Source organism: Euprymna scolopes, chromosome 20 (assembly GCF_053919585.1).
Source record: "Euprymna scolopes isolate OS-2025 chromosome 20, ASM5391958v1, whole genome shotgun sequence".
Lineage (NCBI taxonomy): Eukaryota > Metazoa > Mollusca > Cephalopoda > Sepiida > Sepiolidae > Euprymna > Euprymna scolopes.
The window spans coordinates 11324006-11350227 of record NC_136501.1 but is presented as its reverse complement, the minus strand read 5'-3'; the positions used below and the strand labels follow the sequence as shown (position 1 = coordinate 11350227).

The 26222-nt window shown below is 35.5% G+C and overlaps 2 protein-coding genes across 6 annotated transcripts in view; one reads left to right on the top strand and one right to left on the bottom strand.

Annotated features, from left to right (window-relative positions):
* The window catches only part of LOC145241319 (uncharacterized), a 31051-nt gene extending 8032 nt beyond the window's left edge, over positions 1–23019 (top strand). Inside the window, exon 2 of the mRNA XM_080104135.1 lies at positions 19855–23019. Coding sequence (XP_079960261.1) covers positions 21655–22923 — 1269 coding nt within the window. The 5' untranslated portion in view covers positions 19855–21654 and the 3' untranslated portion in view covers positions 22924–23019. The remainder of the gene's footprint in view (positions 1–19854) is intronic.
* The window catches only part of LOC145241317 (uncharacterized), a 148138-nt gene that overhangs the window by 37663 nt on the left and 84253 nt on the right, over positions 1–26222 (bottom strand). For 2 of the 5 annotated variants that reach the window (XM_080104128.1, XM_080104129.1), the window contains one exon: positions 11687–12014. The exons of 2 other annotated variants lie outside the window; for them this stretch is intronic. In XM_080104128.1, coding sequence (XP_079960254.1) covers positions 11687–12014 — 328 coding nt within the window. Of the gene's footprint in view, positions 1–11686; positions 12015–26222 lie in introns of those variants that run through there. One more of the 5 variants, XM_080104134.1, reaches the window with a different exon arrangement.

The window sequence follows — 26222 nt, the reverse complement described above, 5'->3', positions numbered from 1 at the left end:
ATGTTAAGAACGGATTTTGGAATAAACACCCTCAACCTCGAAAGCCGTTCTTAACATGGGGAGTTTGAGGGGGATTATTACTACGCTGGGGCAGGTCGTAAAAAATACCTTATTTAGTAACGCATACTTTACATGGAGAGGGGATGGTGTTTTATAACTATTCTGTACTTTCAACTTACAAATATCGTAAAAATTGAATTTAATTTAAAAGAAAATTGTCCCGGTAGACTTAATGTATAAAAATGACCAAATTTGGTCGGGGTGGGGGTAGGAGGACACAGTCTGAGTTTCAGTCTCATAAAAGCAGATTTCCGTTAGGTGGAGGAGGGGGATGGAAGTCTTTTTATTGCTTCCACTAGGTGGCAGGTCGTCGTAGATAAGTAATGTGTTTATGGTGCGTGCGCGCGGGCGTAAAAAAGATGGCCGCTAAAGAATACAATGCATTTGCATAATACAGTTTTTTATATCTCGATAACTACTTATTTCTGCAAAATTTCCATGCAATTTTCGTATTCTTAATATCGACTATCGTATAGTTTTATTTTCAGTTAAGAAAATCGCATGGAACTATAAAAGTTGTCATTTTAAAGAATCTTGTGGCGGTGGACCTAATGTAAAAAAAAAAAAAAATACCAAAAAGTAAATTTTTTTTTAACAAAACCGAAATAATTTAATTTTTAAATGAAAAAGTCAATTTGATAAAATTTTTGGTATTTGAAATGTCGATTTTTTATTTTCGGGTATGCTGATAACAAAAAATGGCTTTCGGAATAAACATCCCCCAATTTTTTTTTTTTTTTTTTTTACATGGTTGTCACCATTTATCAAGGCCTGGAAGCAACTCGGAGATAAGGGTTATTGCATGTACAATAGTCAATGGGATAATATTGTAGTCATCATTAGTAATGGAGATTTGATAAAGGGGGCGGTTTATCAGGAATTTGTTTATGTTAGACTTGAAGACATCCAAGTTGTAGTCAGGTGGGAAACAGGAAAATGGAAGAGAGTTCCACAGGTGTGCAGTTCTAAGAAAGAAGCTTTGTTCATGGAATCTACATTTTGATTTAGGCACAGATAAAGAGTGGGGAAAATTACTGACAGTAGTTTCAGCTAGACAGGTGTTTTTTGTGAAAGACTGGTGAAGGGGGATCAGAGATTGGAGCTCAGACAAGCACTTGCCATGGAAATAACGATTAAACAAAGACAGGCTCGCAACGTTTTTTCTGTGGGAGAGAGGTTGCAGGGAAGAGAAAAGGGCGTCCCCCACTAGGCCACGGTGGCAGCAGTACTCCATCCTTGGACGTACTTGGCTTTTATATAGATAGAGAATTGCATCAGCAGTAAGATATCTTCTGGAGCGGTAGAAGGATCCTACCATTTTTCCAGCGACCTTGGCAACAGACTTGATGTACATCTTCCAGTTCAGGTCAGGAGTAAAGGTCAATCCCAGAAGCTTATCAAAACATGGAGCCTCCCCTAGGCGAGAGCCATCCATTTCAATTGATGCCAGATGGGGATCAGAGCGTTGATGATGTAAAGATAGGAGTTTGGTTTTAGATGCATTAAAAGCAACCAGCCACCTCTTCCCCCACTTTACTACGCGCTCAAGATCAGAGAAGAGAGAATCAGAGAGAACTTTGTCATTTATGGCCTTAGATGTATTGCCATAGATGGTCGTGTCATCAGCATAGATGTCAACGAATGATTGAAGTACGTGTTTTGGGAGATCATTGATGTAGATCAGAAAGAAAGTTGGACCCAGGATGGACCCTTGAGGGACACCAGCATTAATACTGTTAGCCTCTGATTTCTGCCCATCAACTACTACTCTTATGAGCCTATCAGAGAAATGATTCAATGATTGAGAAAACATTTCCAGTTATACTGTACCTGTAAATCTTGTGAAGTAGGCCCTTATTGAAGGCCTTTGATATGTCAAGATCAATTGCCCTAGAAAGGAAGCCTTTGTCGAGAGATTCACTAATCCTATGAGATATAACAGTTAGCACATCTGCTGTAGATCTGGGAGAATGGAAACCATATTGCATGTCACTAAGAAGGTTATTTCTGCTGAGGTGGTTGACTACTTCTTTGTTTAATATGGATTCCAGCAACTTACTCATGACACACAGGAGACTTATTGGTTTGTACTGAGAGGGAGATAACTTATCACCTGAATTCTTAAATACAGAGCATACTGATGAGGTTTTCCAAGTCTCCCCATGTTAAGAACGGCTTTCGGAATAGACATCCCAACCTTGTCAGCATTAATCGAAAACCTATAAAAGTTGACATTTCGAATGTGAATGGTGAGTTTTCAATTTTGTTGGCGCATGCGCAATTTTAAGAAAAAGGTTGAACGGAACGAAATTTAAATTTCTGTTCCATTTTCAAAACAACCCCAAAACAGAACACTCTCGACAAGTTTTACAATAAAAAACTACAGAAATTTTTTTATGATACCAGTTACGGAACAAAAATATCATCAAAAAAGTCACAAATTGATCAACTAGTTTTATTTTTATACAGAATTCTTTTTTAAACAATTTAAAGCAATTAATGTGAAATCGATAGCATTACAAGGCTGGTATCGCAAGTATAATTATTTTAAACTTATCTACCTTTTTTTTTTTCAAGATGGCGAAGCAAGACAGTTCCTTTTTGACTACTCATAAAGTTTGATTTTCTTAACTGAAAATAAAATTATACGCGATTTTTGGCATATAACATGTTTTGTTCCGTGACAGGTGCGCACATCAAAGATTTTTTGATGAAAGTGCTCTGGGGGGGAACCACCGAAGTGCACTTGTCCAACTTTCAAAGGGTGTTTATAGTGAAAGCCGTTCTTAACATGGGAAGGTTGGGGGGGGGGTGTTATTCCGAAAGGCATTTATTTTCAACCGCCCCGTAATCAACTTCTTAAAGGTAAGTCTTCGTTCGGGTGGTCCCCCAGTGCACTTTCACCGATGTTTTCTGTATGTATATTGACATTAAATGGGCTGGTAAACAGAAAACAAAATAAACCAAATACAATACGCAAAAGTCCAGCTAGAATTCGTCACTGACAACTTTCTCAACTTCCAGCACGTCTCTCGAACTGCCTCTGCCAACAGACATTTTATCAGAAAACTGACTCCATTCCATTTGCATATGTGTGCAGTGGAAGATGAGGGTTTCGTGAGATTCCACGAGACTACACCTTATAAATCCATGGCTGCCATCTTTAATTTCTCTTTCTCTCAGATCCCATCCGAAGGTAAGTTGTATGACCGCACGACACGCACGGGGGGAGGGGGCTTTGCTCTTTGATTATTATATTCAACTCTACATATATATTTAAAGGGGATTAGAACAGCAGTCTAAAGAGCAGAGTGTATTTTAATGTAATAGTAAAATCACTAATCTAATTAAAATACAAGAAAAACAGTGCTCGTTGTAATGTAGATATATAATAAGCTCAATAGGCATATATCTCCTAGAGCTATTTTGATATTTAGTAAGATGATTGATAATTTATAATTAAAATTAAAAATCGGTTTCATAAGGAGGAACAAAACAAAATCAATTAATTGTACAGTCGTTTCGGAAACAATGTTTTTATTGAGATAGACACTAAGTCATGGACAATAATTTTAACATAGTTTTTTCATCAGCAAAAATATTGGGTGGGATTTTTTAAAGACACCAAAAATAAATCTAGCATTTTTTTTAAGTAAGGCAAATATATCTTATAATGGTTCGCCTTTTTAAAATTCGTAGCATTCATTTGGATGGTAAATGTAGCTTATGAAGCTTATATATAAGAACCACTTTTATTTATGTAGTTATGTAGTCCAAATTACGTACGAAAGATTAAGTCAAGAAAATATTTAGAATAATGTTTACGATATTTTTCATTTATTAAATTGTTATGTGAAAGCACAGAATATTTACAAAACGCCTTCCCCTCCTCATGTTTAAGAATGGGGTTGTAAGTAATGAATGTTATTTCAGCATGGTCCGTAAACTGCAAAAAAAAAAAAAATAATAAATAAATATCGGTCGGTAGAGAAACGGATATTATTGCAATAACCGCGTGCGTCATTGACCAATCAGATTGGAGACTATGTGTCACGTGATTTAAAAGCATATCCTGTTAATTCGTCAAAAAGAAAGAAAAGACAAGATAGTCTGAAATAGAGTTCATTTTATGAACTCATTCTATCGCGATGGCTTGTTTGAATTTGGACTTGAGAAAAAAAAATACGCAACTGGATATTACGAAGTGTTAAATTGGAATTAAAGCCCCATTTTAGCTAATATCTTCAAGAAAAAAGAAAAAAAACCATGGATAGAAAATAACAAAATTATTAATGCAATTTCAAACTAGACAATCAGAATTAAATAGAGATGCAATGGGCGACTGAAATTGAGATATCAGTCGACCATTGAAATTGTTGCAGTTAAAAAAAACACTACAGATGTATTGTTTTTAAGAAATAATAACGACAAAATGACGATATAATCGAATTTAAACCCATAAAAAGATAAATATGATCTTTGAATCGGATTATAAAGAAATAAATAAAAATTTTGTTAAAAAAACAAAAAAGAAAAAGATTTCTTTCGATCGCTCCATTTTTGCAAATAACGCAAGATTAAGAAAAAAATAATAATAATAAAAAAAAAAAACTATTGGAATATAAAAAAATATATATTATTCTTAAAATATTTGGCGGACCTGTACGAGAGTGCCCACCCTCTAAAAATGCGGTTTTATGTTTTTTGAAAAACCTTTTTTTCGACGATTATCATAGATTACAGACTTAAGTATCATATTAGCAGAATTTTTTTTGTTGAAAATAATAAATTTAATGACTTTTAGGAAGTTATAACGTTCTATTTCATTGCTACCTCACTTACTCATATCTTTACTGACGTGTCACGTGCTTAGAATTCCTTGAAAGTCATCATTATTATTTAACAACGTAGATTTCAGTGGAATCCCTCCTCACATCCCCAAATACTGTTCGGTATTATTTCTCAACGACTTATTATTATTATTATTATTAAAAAAAAAAAAAAAAAAAAAAAAAATCATATTTATGATACTTTTACAGTTTACGGACTATTCTATTTTTTAGATAGGATTTTCAAGTTAAATTCAATTTTTACAATATCTTTTTAATTGTAAGGTGAAAGTATAATAGGTACCTCCACGGCGATGTGTAAAACGTCAGTAGTACACATATTAATAGTGACGTCATCATTTCGTGTGTTTGTGTTAATTTCTATGGATAAGCGTTTGCATTATAATCATTAAGGTTTTTTTTTTTTTTTTTTGCTATGGATAAAAAATAATATAAATCTTACCTTTTGTAAAACAAATACATTTTTATTAACGAACTACACAGATTAGAGTTAATAAAATAAAATTAATTTTAACGTCTTCTGTTGACACATGTATTTAAAAATAATGTTCTTTATAAGTCTCCGTACATTTTTGAAAAAAAAAAAAGCGCCAAACATAAGAACCACCCTCTATCAATTTAAATAATAAAATCAAAACAAATTTTTTTAATGTTGATTTTGGATTTAAAATTTTTATTATCTCAATAGTCTTATATTTTTTTATATGAATATATTTTTTTATTATCGGAAACCTGTTATTAAAAAAATACATTTAAACTTCATATCGCGTAATATTTGAATATCATTTAAAGCTTTTTAAAAAGAATTATTTTTTAGAATTGTTTTTTTTTGTTGTAATTCGAATAATTATATTACTGAGACAAAAATTATCAAGAAAGTGTTTTTTTTTAAACACAATATTGAATTTATGTCCAATTTTATTTACAACTTTGAGATAAGTGAAATAAATAACAGAATTTTATATATATAAAAATTACTATTTTTTAATTATTTGATCTTTTCAGCTTTAAAAAATGTTGAAACTTATCAATCCACATTTATTTTGTTTAATTTTCGAACCATGAAATATGGGGGGGGGGGGTAGAACACCTAAAAAAAATATATTTCCGCTAATATATTTAACGAAACCTACTTTTAATATATAAGTTTATTTAATAATGATTGAATATCGAAAATTTCAGGAAAATGTGATTTGATTTTTACTGGATTTTTGTGCTAGTGCACTTATTGGTCCGTGCTGAAATAATATCGTTATTATTTAAAAAGCCATTCTTAACATGGGGAGAGAAGGGTGTTTTGTAACTATTCTATACTTTAACCGTACAATTGAATAAAAAACATATCATAAAACTTTAAACTTGGAAATACGATTTAAAAAATAGCGCGGATCAGTAAGTGCACTAGCACCAGATTTTTAAAACACGGCTTAAAAAACGTCACTACATAGGAATGTTGTTTTTAAAGCGTTGATAATGTAAACACGATTTTTGTCTCGCATTTTTATTATTTTTGTATGCTGTAAAAATTTTTTTAAAAAATTAGCAATTTATTTGAAGATTTTTCTATTAAATGGTAAAGAAAGGATAACGGTGGTCACCACTTATCAAGGCCCGGAAACCACTCAGGGATAAGGGTTATTGCAAGTAGAGTACGTTAGTGTGGAGGTTTGATGAAGTGTTTACTTAAGGGGGCGGTTCATTAGGAATTTGTTAACGTTGGACTTGAAGACATCCAAGTTGTAGTCAGGTGGGAAGCAGGCAGATGTGTTACATATAGGGGGGGGGTAAAACTGTGGCGCGCGTTGGAAGTACAGAATACTAAACAAAGTCTCATTTCTCCATGTTAAGAATAGATTTCTAAATAGCATTATTATTTCAGCACAATTGGTAAACTGCAGAAGTAAGTGTATCAGAATTTTTGGGCGAGTTGCCATTCCAAACATTTAATTAAATCGACTCTCGCTGTCTACAAGCTAGAATATGAAAATGTAATTTCAAACCCTAAAATGAGCAAAGACCAAATGGTAAAAGTGCACTGGAGGGACCACCCGAAGATTTATGCTTAAGTTTTTTTTTTTTTTATATTCAACATTTTTATTATCATTATTGTACAGTTTAATAAAGACATTAAAAATATCGAAAAAGGTTATATTATACATATTCGTTATGGAACGAAGTTCTCTGTAAAAAAAAAAAAAAATTTCACTTAATTTCATCGAGTAGTTTTTATTTTACAGCGAAAAAACAATTTATGATACTGAGCAAAAGGTTCGATTTTTAGGAAGAAAAGCTATTAATAAAGATGGGGAGGGAGTGTCGGCGCTTTAACTGGAGTTATCTCCCCGTGGCGTGTTCAACAAATTTCGTAATGGCTGACTTCAACGCGCTCTCATAAAAACATGTTTTTCTGCTGTAAAATAAAAACTACTTATTTTTTTTTTCGGAGATCTTCAGTCCAAAACGGATATGTACAATATAACCTTTTTCGATATTTTAATTTTTTAATGTCTTGATTAAACTGTACAAGTACCCAACTGTTTACAGGTGTCAGAGAAATTTGCAGTTATTGTAGCAGACAGAATAGACACCCCCAACCTCCCCATACTAAGAACGGCTGTCGGAAGACACCCCAACCTCACTCATGTTAAGAACGGCAAATTATACCAAAAAAAGAAAAAATTGTTTTCTTTTTCGCTTGTCTAGAAAAAAAAAGTTAAAGTGCACTAGGGGTAGGTGTGTCAGAATTTTTTGGGAATTTTTGACACACCTAACAAAACTGCGAATAAAATATAAAAGACTCGTAATTTCTCTTTTCAAGGTTTATTTTCTTTATGGAATATACTTCCAAAATAAACTATAAAAGTCATTTAAAAAATAGAAATATTTTTATTTAAAAAAAAAAACAGTGTTGCGTTCATGCAGCCATTTTGTTTACGTAATGAAATCAATTGAATTTTACGAGTTAAACTTTTTTCAATTTTTTCACTTTAAAAATATCAAAATTTTTCTATTGGTTCAATTTTTACAATATTTTCAGTTTCAATGTGAAATTTTATGCTCTTTCCAATAAACCCAATATAATATTCTAGACAAGGTTTTTTTAAATTCATCCTCCCCATTTTGAAATGTCTATTAAAATGAAAATAATTAATTTTTCTCACCTCAAATTTATATATGAGAAATTGAAGATAAAAGATCAATAAATAAAATAAGCTAATTTAAAACAAAAAAAAAAATAGTTATTTGCAAATTTACCTGTAAAGTCCAAAGTTTAAAATCTTTTTTTTTAAAACCACGTTGAATTTTTTTTTTTAAGTGAAACCTTATAATCTTGTTATATTGCACAGAAAGTTCCATTTAATTACGACAATTATTTCTATTTCATTCAATGTTTTTTTTTTAGATATTAAAAAAAAAAACCTACTACTCCATAAAGGAGAAATAAAATATATTAAATCAAAAACTCATGTATTTCTTAGAGAGAAGAAGAAAAAAAAATCAATTTCATTGACTGGTTTTCATTTAATCGATGAAAACTGTTGACTGAAATGTGAGCCGATTTTCATGTATGGTAACCCATCGGGACCAACTTCAAAAATGTCATAATAATTACAAAGGGAAGATAAGTCACATGTCATAAAGCAAAGAGCAGCCAACCAAAATTAATTCTTATTTCTTTTAAACAAAGCGAACTAGCCGCCATGCATTGAATTTCTTTGTGTCTTTTTGTTTCATTCCTCACATCTTTGAAAAATTTATAAGAAATTATTTGAGTAAAATCTTAGTTACATTGAAAATTAAGAAATGTCAATCCTAAAATTTTCTTTTAATATTTTTTTACATAAACATTCATTCATTTTTTTAAAAATGAATAAAATATACTTATAGTAAAAACAAAAAAAAAGTGTTCGTTGTTATTATTAACATTAAATGTTTGTTTCTTCATATAGTTACTATCAAGATTACTTTTAAAATGTATTTGCTCTAACGCGTTGTTTTTACATTTTGGAAATAATTATGCCCCTTTCAGACATCCGTATTTAATAATGTGAAAATTTGCAGCAACACCACTTTAAGCTAATGGCGGAGATGAATTGCGAAAATGCGATTTTCTGGGATCCTTGCTTTAAAAAATCCTTTTATTTAAAAAATACATGAAATATAAAATATGAACAATTCTTATAAATGAAGAATGGAAGCACCCATTGCTTAGTTTCTTTTTTTTTATAGGTAAGTGATTTTTTGGCATTTATATATATTTTTTAGATTTGGTTTCAGTTAAAATTCGTTGATTTTGTGAAATCTTTTTGAAAGAAAACCAATGAAAAAAAAAAAAAACAAACATTTTTTTTTCGATTAAATCATTCATTATTTTAAAATTTAGTCTTTCCTCGTTTTACTGAAAAAAAAGAAAATTAGGGTTTGAAATTACATTTTCATACTGATTATAAGCTTAGAAACAGAGAAAGTCTATATAATCAAGTGTTTATTCACTGGTTTTCAATGGCAGCTTCTGACACTCCTACTGGGGAACCACCCGAAGATTTACCCTTATGTTGGGTTTTTATATTTAATTATTTATAGGTGTATTCGGGTCTGCAAAAAAAAAAAAAAAAAAATCAACTTCTCCAAGGTAAATCTTCGGGTGGTTCCCTAGTGCACTTTCACTGACCAAATTTTAAAATCATAAAAGGTTTAATCGAAAAATATACAATATATATATTGTTTTTCATCGGTTTTCTGTAAAAAGATTTCATGAAAAATCAACAAATTTAACGTAATCGAAATCTAAAAAATATATATAACTGCCAAAAAATCACTTATCTGTACAAAATTAGTAAGCAATGGGTGCTTCCATTCTTCATTTATAAGAATCTGTCCATATTTATACATGGTGCTAGTGCACTTATTGAACCGCGCTATTTTTAAATAGTATTTTCAAGTTAAATTAAAGTTTTACAATATTTTTATTTTATTAATTTGTTAACTGAAAGTACAGAAGTTACAAAACACCCTCCTCTCCCCATGTTAAGAATGGCTTCAAAATAATATTATTTCAGCATGGTTCAATAAGTGCACAAGTACCTTATATATTATATTCCATGTATTTTTTAAATAAAATGATTGTTAAAACTAAGAGTCCCTGAAAACCACCTTTTCGAAAATTGTTATCTGTCATTAGCGGAAGCGGATGTTCCTGGATTTGTCAAATACAGTAGCATCAAAGGGACAAAAATTATTTCAAAAACGTAAAAACAACACGTTCGTAATCTCGATAGTAACTATATAAAGAAACAAACATTTAATGTAATAACGAAAAAAAAAACAAACAAAAAAAAAACGTTTTTTTTTACTATAAGCATATTTTATTCAGTTTTGTATAAAATAAATGAATGTTTATGTATATACCAAAAATATTAAAAGAACTTTAGGATTGACATTTCCTAATGTCAATGTAACTAAGATTTTACTCAAATTCTTATAAATTTTTCAAAGATGTGAGAAATTAAGCAAAAAGACAAATTCAATTTAAATTTATTGAAAAAAAAAATTGATTTTATTTTAAATTCAGAAAAAAAAAAAATTAAGATAAGTTTGAAAATGCCTTTAAAACAAGAAAATAATTAAAATTTTCCAGCAGACATTCTGAATTTGGAATAAAAGGTTTTAAATAATTTTTTTAAATAAGAAAATCTAAATTTTCTTGGACAGATTTAAATTCCAGGATAAAGTTTTCAATATATATATTTTTTTTTAAACAAAATAATTTAACTTTAAATTTAATTTTTTTACACAATGAAATAAGAAAATCTAAATTTTCTTGGAAAGATTTAAATTCCAGTATAAAAGTTTTCAATAATTTTTCTTTTTAACAAGAAGTAAACGTAACTAAGTAAAATTTCCCAGCAGACATTTTGAATTCAGAATAAAAGGTTTTAATTAAATTTTTTTAAACAACAAAATAAGAAAATCTAAATTTTCTTGGACAGATTCAAAATCCAGGATAAAAAGTTTTCAGTATTTTTTTTTTAACAAGAAATTAATTAAAATTTTCTTGTACTGATTTTAAATTCTGGATGAAAGTATAATAATTTTAAAACAAGAAAATAAGTACAATTAACATCAACAATTATGTATGTCAATTAAACAATGGAAAAAGCAATTACTTTAAATTTTACTAAGACTAAGATTTTTTACTAAAACTACGAAAACTCGTAAGACTATAACTAAAACTAAATTTATTTTGTAATCATGCAAAAAAGAAATGACACGGATGTAAAAAAAACTTTAGATAAAAATTAATTTGTTATTTTTATAGTCTGCTGCTAATTCATATTTAGTTAATACCACCTCTTCCATTACTTCATCTTCCTTATCATATTCAACAGTATACTTGTTATTTTCAAAACTACTAGACTGTTGAATTCTTTATCTGCATTATTATCCTCCCAGATATATAAAATACTCCTATCTATGATACTGCCTAACAAAACATCCCTAATTTCTACATGATCTGGGAACTTCTCTAAGAATAGGTTATTTGGAAGAGATGGATGATTTCTTTTTAGGTTTTTTAATTTTACTTCTAATTGTTTTCTATGTTTATCTGAAATTCTTTTCTTAACCGTTTTATTTAATGCTTTTTATATTGAGTATTAGTACTTCTAAATCTTTGCACAAAGATGTAGTATTCCTAAGAGTCCTTAAAAATGATAAGTCTTCTCTATGTGTAAAGTAAACCAAAGTTAAATGAAAAATTATATTAATTTTATTACCTATTGGGTTACTGGTGGTGGTGCTGGACCTGTGGTGAAACAGTTTATGCACAGGTTTCTTGCATAAAGTAATGAACTCTCCAGACTTTGACTTGATGTTGACAAATGTTCTGTAGCTTTTCAATTTTTTGCAAGCATGGAATACAGTAGAAAATGAAACTACAGGAAAACCATTTGCTACATTTTTTTCAGTTGCCAATTCCGATATCTTCCTCGGTGGAAAATGTTGCACTAACATATAAAATATGTGACCAGCCAAGACTGGCTCATTGCCTTCAACTTTTTCAAAATCCTGTAAAATGGAGGCCAAAGGTGTAGGTTTTTTAGACTGAAAATAGAAAAAGAATTCATTTCAAAATTGGAACTTAATTTTTCAGATTAGATAAAGTTTATGAAAATCGAAACAATTTCAATAATCCCAAAAAGCAAATGCTATAAATAAATTATAGTTATTAAAATTATTACATTTTAATTAATTCTACTGAAGACCAATTGGCACTTGATGAGGAGTGTGGACTCTGTGCAAACGTTTACTTTCCAAGAACCGCTCCCATAGCAGACATGCGCAGAAGGTTTTCAGTGGTCTATTTAGCCAATGAATTACATCAAGTACAAATTGGAATCAACAGCTAACTTATATCAAAACTAAATTTCTTTAACTTTTTTGATATAAGTTAGCTGTTGATTTCAATTTGTACTTGATGTAATCCAGTGCTTCTGCAGTTTAATTTACTGTTTTTCCATAAGTAACGCCCCCATCTCCCTCCCATTTATTGTTTTTCCGTAAGTAATGCACCGACATACACCGACCAGAATTGTTTACATTTTCACAAATATTCTGTTTACATGGGGGAGGGGGGGGGGTTAGAGGAGGACAGGTGGTGTCGCGCCCACCACCGCCCTCCCACAATGTAAACAGAATTTTTGTGAAAATGTAAACAGTAGGTATCTCCAAAACAATGTGAAAAACGGAGCACATGTTCCTGTGACGTCAGACTTGTGTTAACTATACAAACTATGGAAAAGCGGAAGTGACTTAATGATTTTTTAAAAACTTTGTTTATCTTCTTCAAACTGCAATTAATAATTAATCTTTGTTATAATTTTGTTAGGTTTTGAGATTTACAGTTTAATGATTAATAATATTATAAACATTTGTATATTAAATATGAAATACGGTTTTACTGAATGTTCATTTGGTTAACTACCGGCTTCCATATTTTGTTCGGTAAAAAGAGAGAAACAAAATATGAGGGGGGGGGGGCTACAAAATGCTTAATATTTGTGCAATAATATTTTCGAATCAGTTTTAATCTGGCGATAAAATAGCTGACAAGAGCCATGTTTATATAAAAACTTAATATTTAAAAAAAATTTAAACACAATTAATTAAAAATCTATGTTGTAACGGAACATTTTGAAATAATGGAATTTTAATCTTCTTAATCTTTTAAAAATTAATTAATGTTTACAAAGTTTCTTTTTCTGGGCAATTCAACTGATTATAGTATATATTAATTCGAAGAAACGCTATTTAAAGAAAAAACATAATATTAAATTTACATTTTTTTTAATTGCAACTTCAAGGTAAATTTTTGTTCAATACGTGTATTTAAATTAAAAAAAAAAAACAAATATATTTTACTTATTTGAACTCGTATGTTTCATAATAAATAGAAATTTCGATATATATTTTGTTCGAATTTTGAAAAAAAAAAAAAAAAATATGGGGGGGGGGGGGGACACGCACTAAAAAAATATTTCCCCTTATATTTTACAGAAACTGCATTTGATATGTGATTTCATTCTAAAATGGATAAGTATCGAAAAGTTCACAAAAATCTGACCATTAGTTGATTTTTGCTAGATTTATTAAACACAGGTATGTTTTGTTTTCACGTTCGGAATGTCTACTACATGGGAACGTTATTTTAAAGCGCCAATTATGTAAACACGATTTTCGTCTCGCAATTTCATTATTTTCGTTTGATGAAAATTTTTTTAAAAAATATTACTGATTTATTTTGCCTTTCTTTTAAATGGTACAAAAGTTATACTGATAATATTAATTTATAATAAAGTTAGATCGTGTTACATATAGGGTGGGGTAATTCTGTGATGAATTTTGGCAGTCTCTAAAACAGTTCTTCTGCTCGGTGTATGTCGGCGCGTTACTTACGGACACCCGGCACCATCTTTTTTTCTCTTTTCCCACCCAACACTTCCTTGCGGCAAGTCCACCCCCTCCTCCATTACGCCACCGCTCGCACGCACATTTACACAATGCACAAATACACGGACGCTTGCTACTCTGGTGAGTATAAAACTCCCCCCTGATCTGATGATCACACAGAGTGCACTGCAGGGTTGGTCTCCTAGTCCGCTTACTTCTGCGAAGGGGCACATTCATAAGTTCTGGTTCAGATTCAGATTTTGGTTTTGGGTCTGGTTCTGATTCTGTTTCTGCCGAGTAAGATGAACTATAATCATCACTTTCTGGTCTGTTGATTTCGTTCATAAGTAGCTCACCATTTGAGGATTCATTGCTCGCCTCTGTAGATGTATGATGCACCTCAAAAGTCGAGCAAAGATCGCGCACATGGCACGGGGTTCCGTCAACTAGGACCGACTTCTGGCTGATAACCCCAAAGATTCGTTCTCGCTTGAATTTGGTGGTGCACCGGTTTCCAGGTGGTCTCACCCAAACTGGATCCACTACCTCATATTTGGCATGTCTTTTCTGGTTGACTGGCTGTGCAGCATCAATTCCCTTTAGTCTAACATGATATGTGTATATGGCATTGGCCGGCGCTGTTGTCGGTAATTTCCCTTTCTTTGGCGTGACGTTATACCACTACGTGGCCTCCGTAATGGTACATTGCTTTCTGGCAGCAATTCTCTTAATGCTACGGTGGCTCCTCTCAGCAATGCCATTCCCTGATGGCACATGGGCGCATCGCAGCTGTAGTCGGACGCCCCATTCATCTGACAGCTGCTGAACTTATTGGCTGCAAAAAGCAGCATCGTTATCCGTCAAAATCTCTTCCGGCGCACCCCGCTTAAAAAAGATGGATGACAAGATGCAAACAACACTTGCTGAGTCCTGCCTAATCATGTGTCGCCATACCGCAAAATGTGTGGGTCCACAATCGATAAGATTTAGAAAGGGTTTACCATTGTAATGGGTAATGTCCATTGCCACCTGTTGCCACACCTTGATGTCCAATCGTCCTTTTCGCCATTGCTCTGGTGCAGGATCAATAGACTGACACGCCTCACAGTGCCTGACAATCTGGTTGACATCTGCCTTTGTGGTCAACATCTTGCTGGCTGCCTTAGTGCGGATTCTTGTCCGTCCTGAAAGACACCCAGTGGTAGACACAGCGAGAATCCGTGTACAGGTGCAATTTCTTCGATTGCCACTGCAGTGCAAGATTTATTCCCTTTACAACAGTGTCCAGCTCTGCTAAGTTGATGTGCTGAGCATCACTCACGAGTCGCAGCCAACATGCGTCTTCAAGCATTCCCTCCTTGCTCTAACGCGACTCCCAATGCCAATGAACTAGCGTTGACCCACACATTTACGTGGTCTGCATCAACACATCGTTTTCCACGGGCAGGGTCTTCCTTGTTGACTCTCTCCAAGGTCTCAGTTACCATCAGAGTTAGAAGAGCATCGTCAAGCACATCGTCCCAACCTGTGGTTACCAAATCTACTCTGCATTTGATGACACCCACAGCTACACGGAGTCAGCCACAGGCTGGTAAGTGTCCAACAAGTTTCCCACACCAGGAAAAAAATGGTCCGCCTTGTAACAAAGTCAGGGATGCCTGGAATCCCACTGCCACGCCTCCATCGTAGGGTCCCATCTTCCTCACAGATGTCTAACCCCAATACGCGCGCTCTATCCCTCAGATGTTCAGGATTCTTGCACTGCAGACCAAACTGAGCCAATTTTTCCCTGACACATGATGCAGACTTTATGTCCTCATTGATGTACACATGTAGGCTGATGTTGCGTCTTCAATGGTCTTTTCTTGAGACAACACCTCATTCACAATGGTCTTCATGATCTGCGGTGCCACATTCAGACCAAAGCCGAGTCGTGTTAGGCAGTACCTCTGACCCCTAAACCACACTGTCTGGAATGGCCACAGCGTCTCATCTACTCGCACCTGCAAATAGGCCTTCCACAGGTCTAATATTGACCTTCTGGTGCCATTCCCTCAGTTTGTTGGTGCACACGTCAGCATCAGCAGTGTAAGCTTCAATGTATTGGTTGAGCTCACGATAATCCAGCACTGGTCTTACTTTTGACTTGTTATGCTGGATAACCGTCATTAAGGGTATCAGACCCTTGGGCGGACCAGCTTCTCGGGGTAGGGGATCAGCCATCCATCTTGGATCCACGCCTCAAGCTCTTGCTCGTACTCATCACGAGCTTCATCAGGTATAGGGTATTCTGCGACGTGATTCTTTAATTCGGTTGGTGCCCTTCCCTCGGTCCACTTTCATGATGCAGTCCAGGCCTGCTGGCTATAGACATAGACCACCTTAAAGTCAGGGCGATCAATGTGGATTGCAGCACACACCGGGTTTTTTAATAAACGCACGCTCCCGTCTCTTTCGATGATCACTCTCCCCAGTGCCTTGATAGTATCGTAGCCCAGCAGTACGTAGAACCCCAGCAAATCCACTCGCGTCACCAACACATGAATTTCTGCGGCCACACCAGAGTCTCTGTGAACCTTCACGGTTCCTGCTCCACAGCATGCTTGTGTCTCGCTGCCTATTGTGGTGACTTTAATGTTCTTTTTAGTCCAGGTCCGACACAATCTGGCACTCATGATGGTATGTGAGCAGCCGGAGTCAAGAAGAGCTGAGCAGGGAACTCGGTTTATTTACACAGTTATCGTAGGTAGCGCGTCACTTAGATCCTATCTGGGGAACAGAGCGACACTGAGATCCTGCCCCCTGACGTGTTTCCCGTACAGTCTTGGGCTAGGTGTCCTATGCCACCACATTGGAAACAGCGCAGTCGCCCTCCCCCTTTATCAGTGCAGCTTCTCGCAAAATGACAGCGGTAACATCTTCCATTAGTCGCGGGGCTTAGACTGGGAATCTCCCCGGCTTTGTTCTGGGCTGCCTTTGTCGTCATCACATCTGATTCCCCTAGGTCCTCCTCATCTCTGATGATAGCCTGGACGCGTTCCATCAAGTGCTCCAAAGGCATTGCGGACACACTGGTAGAGGCTCTTAACATCGGTGGGAAGGCCGGCCACAATGCATATGTCCTCTCTGACACTCCATTGTCAGACAGCACAGCAAGTTTCTTCAATTCCTCAAAGAACACATCCACGGTTTCTCCCGGCATGAGCTTCCTGGAAGCGAATCTTTCATAAGCCGTGCAAGGATCTATTGCAAATGCCTTGTACAGCGCATTTTTTATAGCGGTCACATCAGCCTTCTCGGTGTCACTAAGTTGCTGATACACACAGCTTAATTCAATGGTAATATCGGTAGTTCAAGAAATTCATTTTTCTTCGAGTTATATCGAATTCATTAATAGGGACTTTAAGGATTTTTTCGTATTGTTCCTGTAAAAATTATTTTATTTTTTTTTATTGTTATAAATTACGATGCTTTATTTATATAAAAAAGCAAAAATAAATTCTTGCGTTTTTTATTTACTACTGAAAATCATAACTTTAGTAGAAGTATTTTTTGTTTAAACAAAATAATACATTTCCACTAAGATGTAAATAAAAATAATTAGTTCATTATATTCCGCGATCATTATTTGATAAATACTGAAAATTTCATTAAAACTGGTTAATTCCTTGATTTTTTAATTATTAAGGGGGGGGGGTCAAAATGTTTATACATTTTGACCATCAGCATTCATTTTGCCCATACCTAATATATAACAAATAAATGTTATCAAAGGCAAGATTGTGAGAATTTTAAATTGGTTGACTTGCCGAGGGTAGGTCGGTGGGGAAGAAAGGAGTGCTGGTAGCTGTGACCAACAAGGCCAGTAGTCCGTTAAACAAAGAAACAAAGTGCCTATTCCTTACAAGTTAAATAGACATTCCAGTCACGCGTGAATCTCGCTGACTGAGAGTTGGAGTAGATAAAAGTGGTGGCCGCTCTACAGTTGTGGTGGTAGTTGTTGTCTTTTAGACAAAATACACTTCGACCATCGTTACTCATTTGTTACTTTTAAAAGGAAAGACTACTTGTAAGCAACATCGACACTTCGTTGCAAGACTTCAAACGTCTTTTCTCCCCCCCCCTACTCGTCGGTAAGCTAATTCAGACACATTGCAACAAAATTAATGAGTAAGGACTTTATTTCTATTCAAATGACTCATTTTTTTTGTGTGCATAAAAATCCGCGTCAGTAACGCATGTGGTTTTATAACAGTAATGACCACCATTTAATGAAACGGAGTGTAACTGATTCTTTTTCCGTTTTAAAATACTTATATTGAAACAAAATTGATTTCTCCTCTTTGGAGTTGGATTATTCTAGTGTTCAACTGAATTTATAACATGGATAATTCAGTCTCAATGGAGGACCTGAAGCTGAAACAAGAACTTGTTCAAAGAAAAATACTAACTACCCTGGAAGGGTTAGAAAAGGAAGAGTTCTGAAGAAGTGCTTTCTCTATTTAAGCGAGAAATAGAGGACTAGTTAGAAGAGCTTGAGGGTGTCTCCTTTGGCATGGAGGAACACTTGGCTGCAAGAGGAGAAGCAAAAGTATTGGCAAGCTTAAGTCTAGCTTCGTTCTGCTTTAAATATGGAGCCAGACAGCGTTTAAGTTCTCTGGGGAAAGCTGACCAGAGTGAGCACCCAGCAGTTACCTCGATGGAAGAAGATGTTGACTCAACCTCTAGTCATAGCAACCCGGTTACTCCAGAAAATGAGAGATCACCAACCTTCAAACCAACAGCCCATTCTTCATTTTCTGTGGAGACATTTAAAATAAAGTTGAAGGGACCATGCTTTGATGGGAAGAACTTTGACACCAACAAGAGGAGCTTCAAGGAGTTCTTGACGAAGTTTGAAAATTGTGCCAGATCCATAATGTCAAACACGGAAAGACTATATTTTTTTGAGGTGCTCCTTGGAAGGTAGGGCTCTCCAACTTATAAATCATCTCTTCCCCTCTGAAGATAGTTACGCTATGCCCCTTAAGCTATTAAAGGACCAATATTTGGACGAAGAGATAAGAGGTGAAATAATTAAGGAGATATTAGACTTCCAGTTAGATAATCCCAAAAACCTGGAAGAATTAAGAAATTTTATGATAAAGACCCAGGCGGATATGTGGGAGCTAAGAGCCTCGTATAGTTGTGACTTATATGACGATAAGTCAGCTGGAGAAATAATAATAGCACAAGTGTTATTCGCAAAATTCCCGCCTGTAGTAAAGGGAGAACTCTTACGAATCTCTGGGACTACCTACCCGACGTTGTCCACACTATTAGTCAGGTTCCTAATGTAATTTTGTGGGAACTTTTTGGAGATTTGCAAATCTATACATTTTTGGAAAGGTTTTGGTCTCAGGAATCAGAAAACCAATGTTTGCATTTGCCCAGATGCGTATATGGCGGCCATATTGGATTTACAAAATGGCCGCCATAAGATGTACGTTTTTGAATATCGCGGCTTCTAAATAAGCTGAAAAACTGATTTTAACTGCTAAACCTACATTTTCAGGGCCAGGGAAACCAATGGCGGTGGTTATAAAATTTTCCCAGATGTGTATATGGCAGCCATATTGGAATTTACAAAATGGCCGCTGTAAAATGTACGTTTTTTTTAATATCTTCGCCTCTAAATAAGTCGGCACACTGATTTTAACTGCTAAACCTACATTTTCAGGGTCATAGAATCCAATGGTGGTAGTTATAAAGCAACAGCATCTTTAACATTAACCTTTAGATGCATAACTGGGTTCAAACTGATGTGGTGTTGTTTTATTGCAATATCTTTGTAATAAAAAATATGTATCATTTATAAATTCATATTTCAGCTGTTCCTAAAAAATCTTGTTTTTATATCACTAATTCAAATTGTTAATTTACCTCTGATACTTTGAGAACTTGTAGTTTTTGTATTGCTATTCTAACATTACTGTAATTCTCTCTTTGTTTGTAGGTGAGGCATGAGTGATGAGTCGCAAAGTAGAGAGGAAGCATGTCAAACCAAGGAGTCCATTAACTGGAAGCAGTGCATTCTCTGCCAGTCTGATGATAAAAAGAAAGCCTTGGTGCAACATACTCGATTAGAGTCCTATGGGCTCGTACTGCAAGTAATTCTAGAGAGGGCTAGTTTGAATGATGGGGACTATATCCAAATCCAAAGGCGATTGCAGAACTGCACACCAGAAACATTGTGTGAAGAGAGGGCGGTCTGGCATCGCTCATGTCATTCGAGTGCAACTAACAAAGTTGAAATACAACGTGCAAGAGATCGCATCGCACACGCTTTAGCTACAGGACACTACACTGCCAAAAAGCCTGGGCAGAAAAGAGGAATTACAGAAGAGGCTGTTCCAGACACCTCTACATCTGGTTCTGCATTGCCATTCACACGATCACATACAAGTCCGCTGGATAAGAAAGAGTGCTTCTTCTGCCAATAGGACAATGGCCAACAACTGTACCAGATCAGGACTGAGAATGCAGGTAAAACTCTCAAAGATGCTGTGGAAAGGTCCCATAATCCTGCACTGAAAACTAGGCTGAACACCTGCATATCACCAGGTGATGCACATGCAATTGATGCCCTATACCACAAAGCTTGCTGGACCCAAAATGTGTTCCATGCTCTTCGAGATACTAACACTAGAAAAACTGCTGAAGAACCCTTTCTACAAAAGGCGAGTCTGCTTGAGCTGATAAATCTTATTGATGTAGAAACAAAAAACAAAGCATACCTTGGGATGGATGATATTGAAACGACTTATGTTAATATGCTTGGTTCGGAAGTTTTTGAAGGTCATGTACCTGTATTCAGTAGAAAATGGCTGAAAGAAAGGATCCTTACTTATTTGCCACACCTGAAGTCTGTTCGACCAAACATAAGGAAGCCAACTGTCCTCTACTCCCCAGATGCATGTGAAGAGGACATGGTTAATACCTCAATGACAACTGGTAAGGAGAACAGCATGAAGACAATCTACAAAGCAGCACAGGTGATAAGGAAAAGCATTGTAACCTTCAAAGAGCCCAAGGAAAGAAATGTCATGCAGGTATCTAGTGACAATAATGATGTTCCAGCTGAATTATACACCTTAATCCATTGGATAATGGTTGGGCCTGCTGAAAAGCTGGAAACTGTAAAGAGAACTAAAGATGTTGACCGAGCAACACTGACGGTGAGCCAGAATATCATGTATGGGTTCAAATCCAGTAAACAGGTAAGGTACAAGCCAAGCAATGAATCAGCATTTAAGTCACCCCGTTCACGAGGGAATTCTCAGGTTCTAGGACTGGCACTGACTGTCCACCATGACACACGCAACAAGAAGCTGTTGAATCTTCTCAATGCTCATGGCTACGCTATTTCACATCGCCGTGTCCTTCTCATGGAAACTGCTCTGGCAAATGCTGTTGTAGAAAACACCAGAGCATACCAAGGCCTCTATGTACCACCATTCCTGAAGAAGGGGACCTTTGTGTTTTTCACCGTAGATAACACAGATTTTGCAGAGGATATGCCTGATGGGAAGGGAACCACCCACGGAACCATCACAGCAGTGTACCAGAAAGTTGACCCTTCTAAAGAACTTGTTGCAGAACCTTTGATTATAGGTGATGCAAAGCATATATCAGTCACACCCTATCATGTAGACATGCTTCACTGTAATAAGCCCAAACCACAGGCTACCAAGAGGTCAGAACAGTTTGCCATTGGCCAGGGGATCTCAGAATCCTATCAGCTGACACAGCTTGGATGGGTTGTTGCATCTGCTTTATCCAGAATGAAACCGCGACTCTAGTGACACTCAAGGATCTGAGTAGCTGCTTCAATGACAGACTGATGCAACTAACACGAGATTATGATGAAATCATCCTCGTTTTTGACACATACCGAGCAGATTCTCTGAAAAGTGCAACCAGAGAAAAACGAAGACAAGGAAAAGCTTCTGTTCAGTATCAAGTCAGAGATGACACTAACATCAAACACATCCCAATGAGGAGGTTCCTCTCCCATGACAAGACAAAGGCTGATCTGACTGACTATCTTGCTGCCCAAACTCTAGAGTATAACAAGGGATCATCCAAGCTGATCATCATATCTGCTTTTGGATACACTAAGAGCAACAGAGACCTGGTCTTTGAAGTAAATAACCATGAGGAAGCAGACACGCTGCTTATCCACCAGGCTGTGCTGGCTTCACAGCGAAACCCACCTGATGCACAGTTAGTATTTTTCTCTCCAGATACGGACGTTTTAGTGCTAGTGACAGCAAACTATGACCTATTGCTGAAAAACACGTCCATTTCTATGTCCTCTTGTGTTATACAAATTGAACCACTGTGGCGAGCTCTAGGTAAAGAAAGAGCAAAGGCTTTGCCAGCCTTCCATGCGTTCACTGGGACCGACAACACAGGGAGGTTCTCTCGTATATGCAAGACAACCTGGCTACAGATCTACCTCAAAGCAGACTCAGATGTTGTCAATGCTCTGCAAATGCTTATGGATGAAGCAGAAGTGACAGATGGAATGCTGTCAAAACTGGAATCCTTTGTATGTGCAGCTTACTCGCCAAAAGGGATCAACATAAAAACAATCCCTGAACTGCGATGGCATCTGTTCTGCAAGCATAGGGCAGAAAGTGACAGGCTCCCTCCAACACCTGGAGCTCTAAAGCAGCATATTTTAAGAGTCCATGTCCAAGCAAGGGTATGGGCACAAGCAACCATTGCTCTGCAGATTTCACAACTGGATCCCCTGGAAAATGGGTACTTCAAAGATTTGGATGGCACCCTAAAACCAACGACCACAGAGGTCCTCCCAGCCCCTAAGGCCATTCTTGAGATGATCACATGCAAATGTATATTTGACTGTTCTTCTGGCAGATGCTCCTGCAGGTCTAAAGACTTAGCTTGTACTGATATGTGTCGGTGCAGCAGCCAGTGCGAAAACGATGAAGATTCCCAAGCTGTGATGTATGAAAGTGATGTTGATGATGATGTTGATGATGATTATTATACATAGACTATGATCAAACATCTAATTATGTTTAAGATGGTTGCACAAACATTCAAAGTTTACAGTTAAAAGGCATTTCAATAAAAATAATTTTCTGACTAACTGCGAGGGTTGTTAAGTTTTTTACTCATATGTTGGATTATGTGTTTCAAAAGGGGGGTGGGGTACAAAAGATAAAATGATAACGTGGACCATTGACTTCCTTGACACTGAAAATGTAGGTTTAGCAGTTAAAATCATTGTTCCAACTTATTTAGAGGTCGCGGTATTACAAAACATACATTTGACGGCAGCCATTTTGTAAAATTCCAATATGGCTGCCATATATACATATGGGAAAATTTTATAACTACCACCAGTGGCTTCCTGGACCCTGAAAATGTAGGTTTAGCAGTTAAAATCGGTGTTCCAGCGTATTTAGAAGCCACGATATTACAAAACGTACATTTTACGGCGGCCATATTGGATTTACAAAATGGCCGCCATATAGGCATCTGGGCAAATGCAAACATTGGTTTTCTGATTCCTTAGACAATAACCTTTCCAAAAATGTATAGATTTGCAAATCTCCAAAAAGTTCCCACAAACGTTAAAATTGTGCCATTAGGAACCTGACTATATTGAAGGAAACACCAAGAATAGTGAAACAAATGCTAGTTGCCAGACAGCCGACTAAGGTACTGATGTCCAAACCTAGGCTGCAACCTAAGGTTAAGCCAGAGGAGACGATCGAAACCTCGTCTCTTAAAACTTTTAATACCGAATTGAGATCCGAGGTAAGATGCGACTTTTGCTAAAGCAATGGACATTTGTCTGAGGACTGGCAACTATATGACCCATGAAGCCAGGATAACCCGGTGTAGAGAGCTGCGCCTTTGTTTTTTGTGCCTAAAGAGATCTCATTTGGGGAATATGTGTCCATTAAGGACATCAAGAAAAATTTGTTGCCATAGTTGCAACTCTAAAGGACACATAACTGCTATGTGCTCAACTGTTACGAGTAGTATGCAGGTTGATACCTGCCTACATGCAAAAGACGATAATGCTTTCCTTTCTCCCATAATTGAAATAATAGTGCAAAGAGGGGATAAAAAAAGTGAAGGTAAACTGCCTGTTAGACACTGGCAGTCAAAGAACTTATTTGGACTCTTTAATTTTAAAGAAGCTAAATTGCCTCTCCTTTGCAAAGGATAAAATAATGGAAGTAAAGACCTTTCTAGGAACGAGTCCTAAAACCTTTAAGGAAATCTCCTTGGGATTGAACTTGATGCCGGCAAAACACATACTCTTCAGATTCTTGCGACCAAGTTGAACTTGTCTTACAGCCTTGAAGGACTTACTCAGATTCTTGGAAATTTAAAGAATCGCAGACTGGCTGCAAAGTTTAATGCTAAGGAGGATTTGGTTTCTATAGATGGGTTACTAGGACTCGACGCAATCCAGTACCTGGAACCTTTAAAGATAGTCCCTTGCATGTATGGAGCAGCATTCGAGACCCAAAAGGGACTTAATCCCCTTTGGAAACAGGTGTTCTTTTCTATATAAGCACCAGATTAAAAACCAAAAAAGAACACAGATTAATTATGGAGAGGTGTTGGCTAAAACTCCACCACTTACATCTTCCAGAATCAACTACGTTGTTCACCCAGAGGAATCCTACCCAGACCTTCTAAAAAATTGTTTTGAAGAGAGTAGTGTCCAGCGAGGGTTGGAAAACATGTTCAACCTTGAATCTATTGGATTACCCACTGACGAGAAGTTCTCCACCTTGAATAAAGAGAAGGTTAAGCAATTTAGAGATTCCATCACATGCAAAGATGGTCTCTATCATGTACAACTTCAGTGGTATGAAGATAAATTAAAATCGGTGCCTTCTAATTACAATGCTGCTATTCGGCTGCTAGAAAAGGTTAATAAGGATCTGGAGAAAAAAAACTTGTATAATCAGTATCTGCAAGTTTTTCAACAACAAGAAGACGAGGGTATTATTGAAGAAATAATTGTGCCTCCCGAACAATTTAAAGACTATATATGGATTCCCCATAGGCCAGTGTTAAAACTAACAAACCAGACTACTACCAAGGTAAGACCGGTGTTTAATTGTTCTTATAAGCATAAGGGCTCAGTATCATTGAACAAAGCAACATATCCTGGAGTGAACCTGATGAGCGACATGTTAAAATTGATGATGTGATTCCGAACAAACAGATATGTCTTGTTGGCTGACATCAGAAAAGCATTTCTGATGATTCGTCTGGCATCGGAAAAGGATCGTAATCGGTTTTGCTTTTTTCTGAAGAAAGGTGAAAATTTACATTGCTACAGGTAGCTCAATGTCTGTGAAGGTTAACTCTGATTTTAACTGCAAATAAGTAGCAATACACATGAAAAAATTTAAATAGCTTAAAATATTTCAATATTTGTATACATAGAAAGAGCTTGATGAACTAAGAAAGAATCTTTTTAAATTTTTAAAATCTGATTAAAATTAAGGAAGTTATGACTATTTTTGTGCCTCACACGTTTGGATATTTTCCCCTCTTTAAGACCACTACTTTTTCAGTAAAAATGTCATATCTTTGTTAAAACACAATAAGTAATGAAATTTACCATATAAGTATTTTTGTACAAGGAATCAGAATATGCGACTGAAAATCTCCCAAAGTTCATGGTTTCCAAATAACCTGCAGTAAATGTGCATAAATATGCTGCAATTCCTTAAAAATGCCATGTATCCATAAACAGAAAAGAAGTTGGAGAACTCAAAGTTGAATTGTAATGTGCTTTAGATACAAAAAACTTAAATCTAAACATAGGACCATTTAAAAATGAATATATTGCAATATTTCTTTGGTATTATTGTAGATTAACACCTTCTGTTTAACCTCACCCAACCCCTTCTGACCACCCCTCCAAAATGTGATTCTACCTTTTTAGGCAATTATGTATGAAATGCCATGGAAAACTTTAATGAAAGATAAACAAATTATTTTAGAATTTAATGTAAAATAATTCCCCATTACAGGTCATTCTAGCGTTTTAGGGCAGTTAACTGTTTTTTTTTTTTTATGGAAGATACATCCTGTATGCTTTTAGTTTTATTTTTTTAAGACGATTATGTGTGGTTTTAAGAGGATTTCTATGCAATGAGAATATGGGGAGGGTTGCCATTCGGACTTTGAATTAATTTTAGGGCTAATGAAAATTATGTGTGAACATACTGAAGACTTGACAGAAACAAAAACAACAAAAACAATATTAGAGGGGTGAGCGGTTAGTTTCACAAAAAATTAATGTAAAATAAT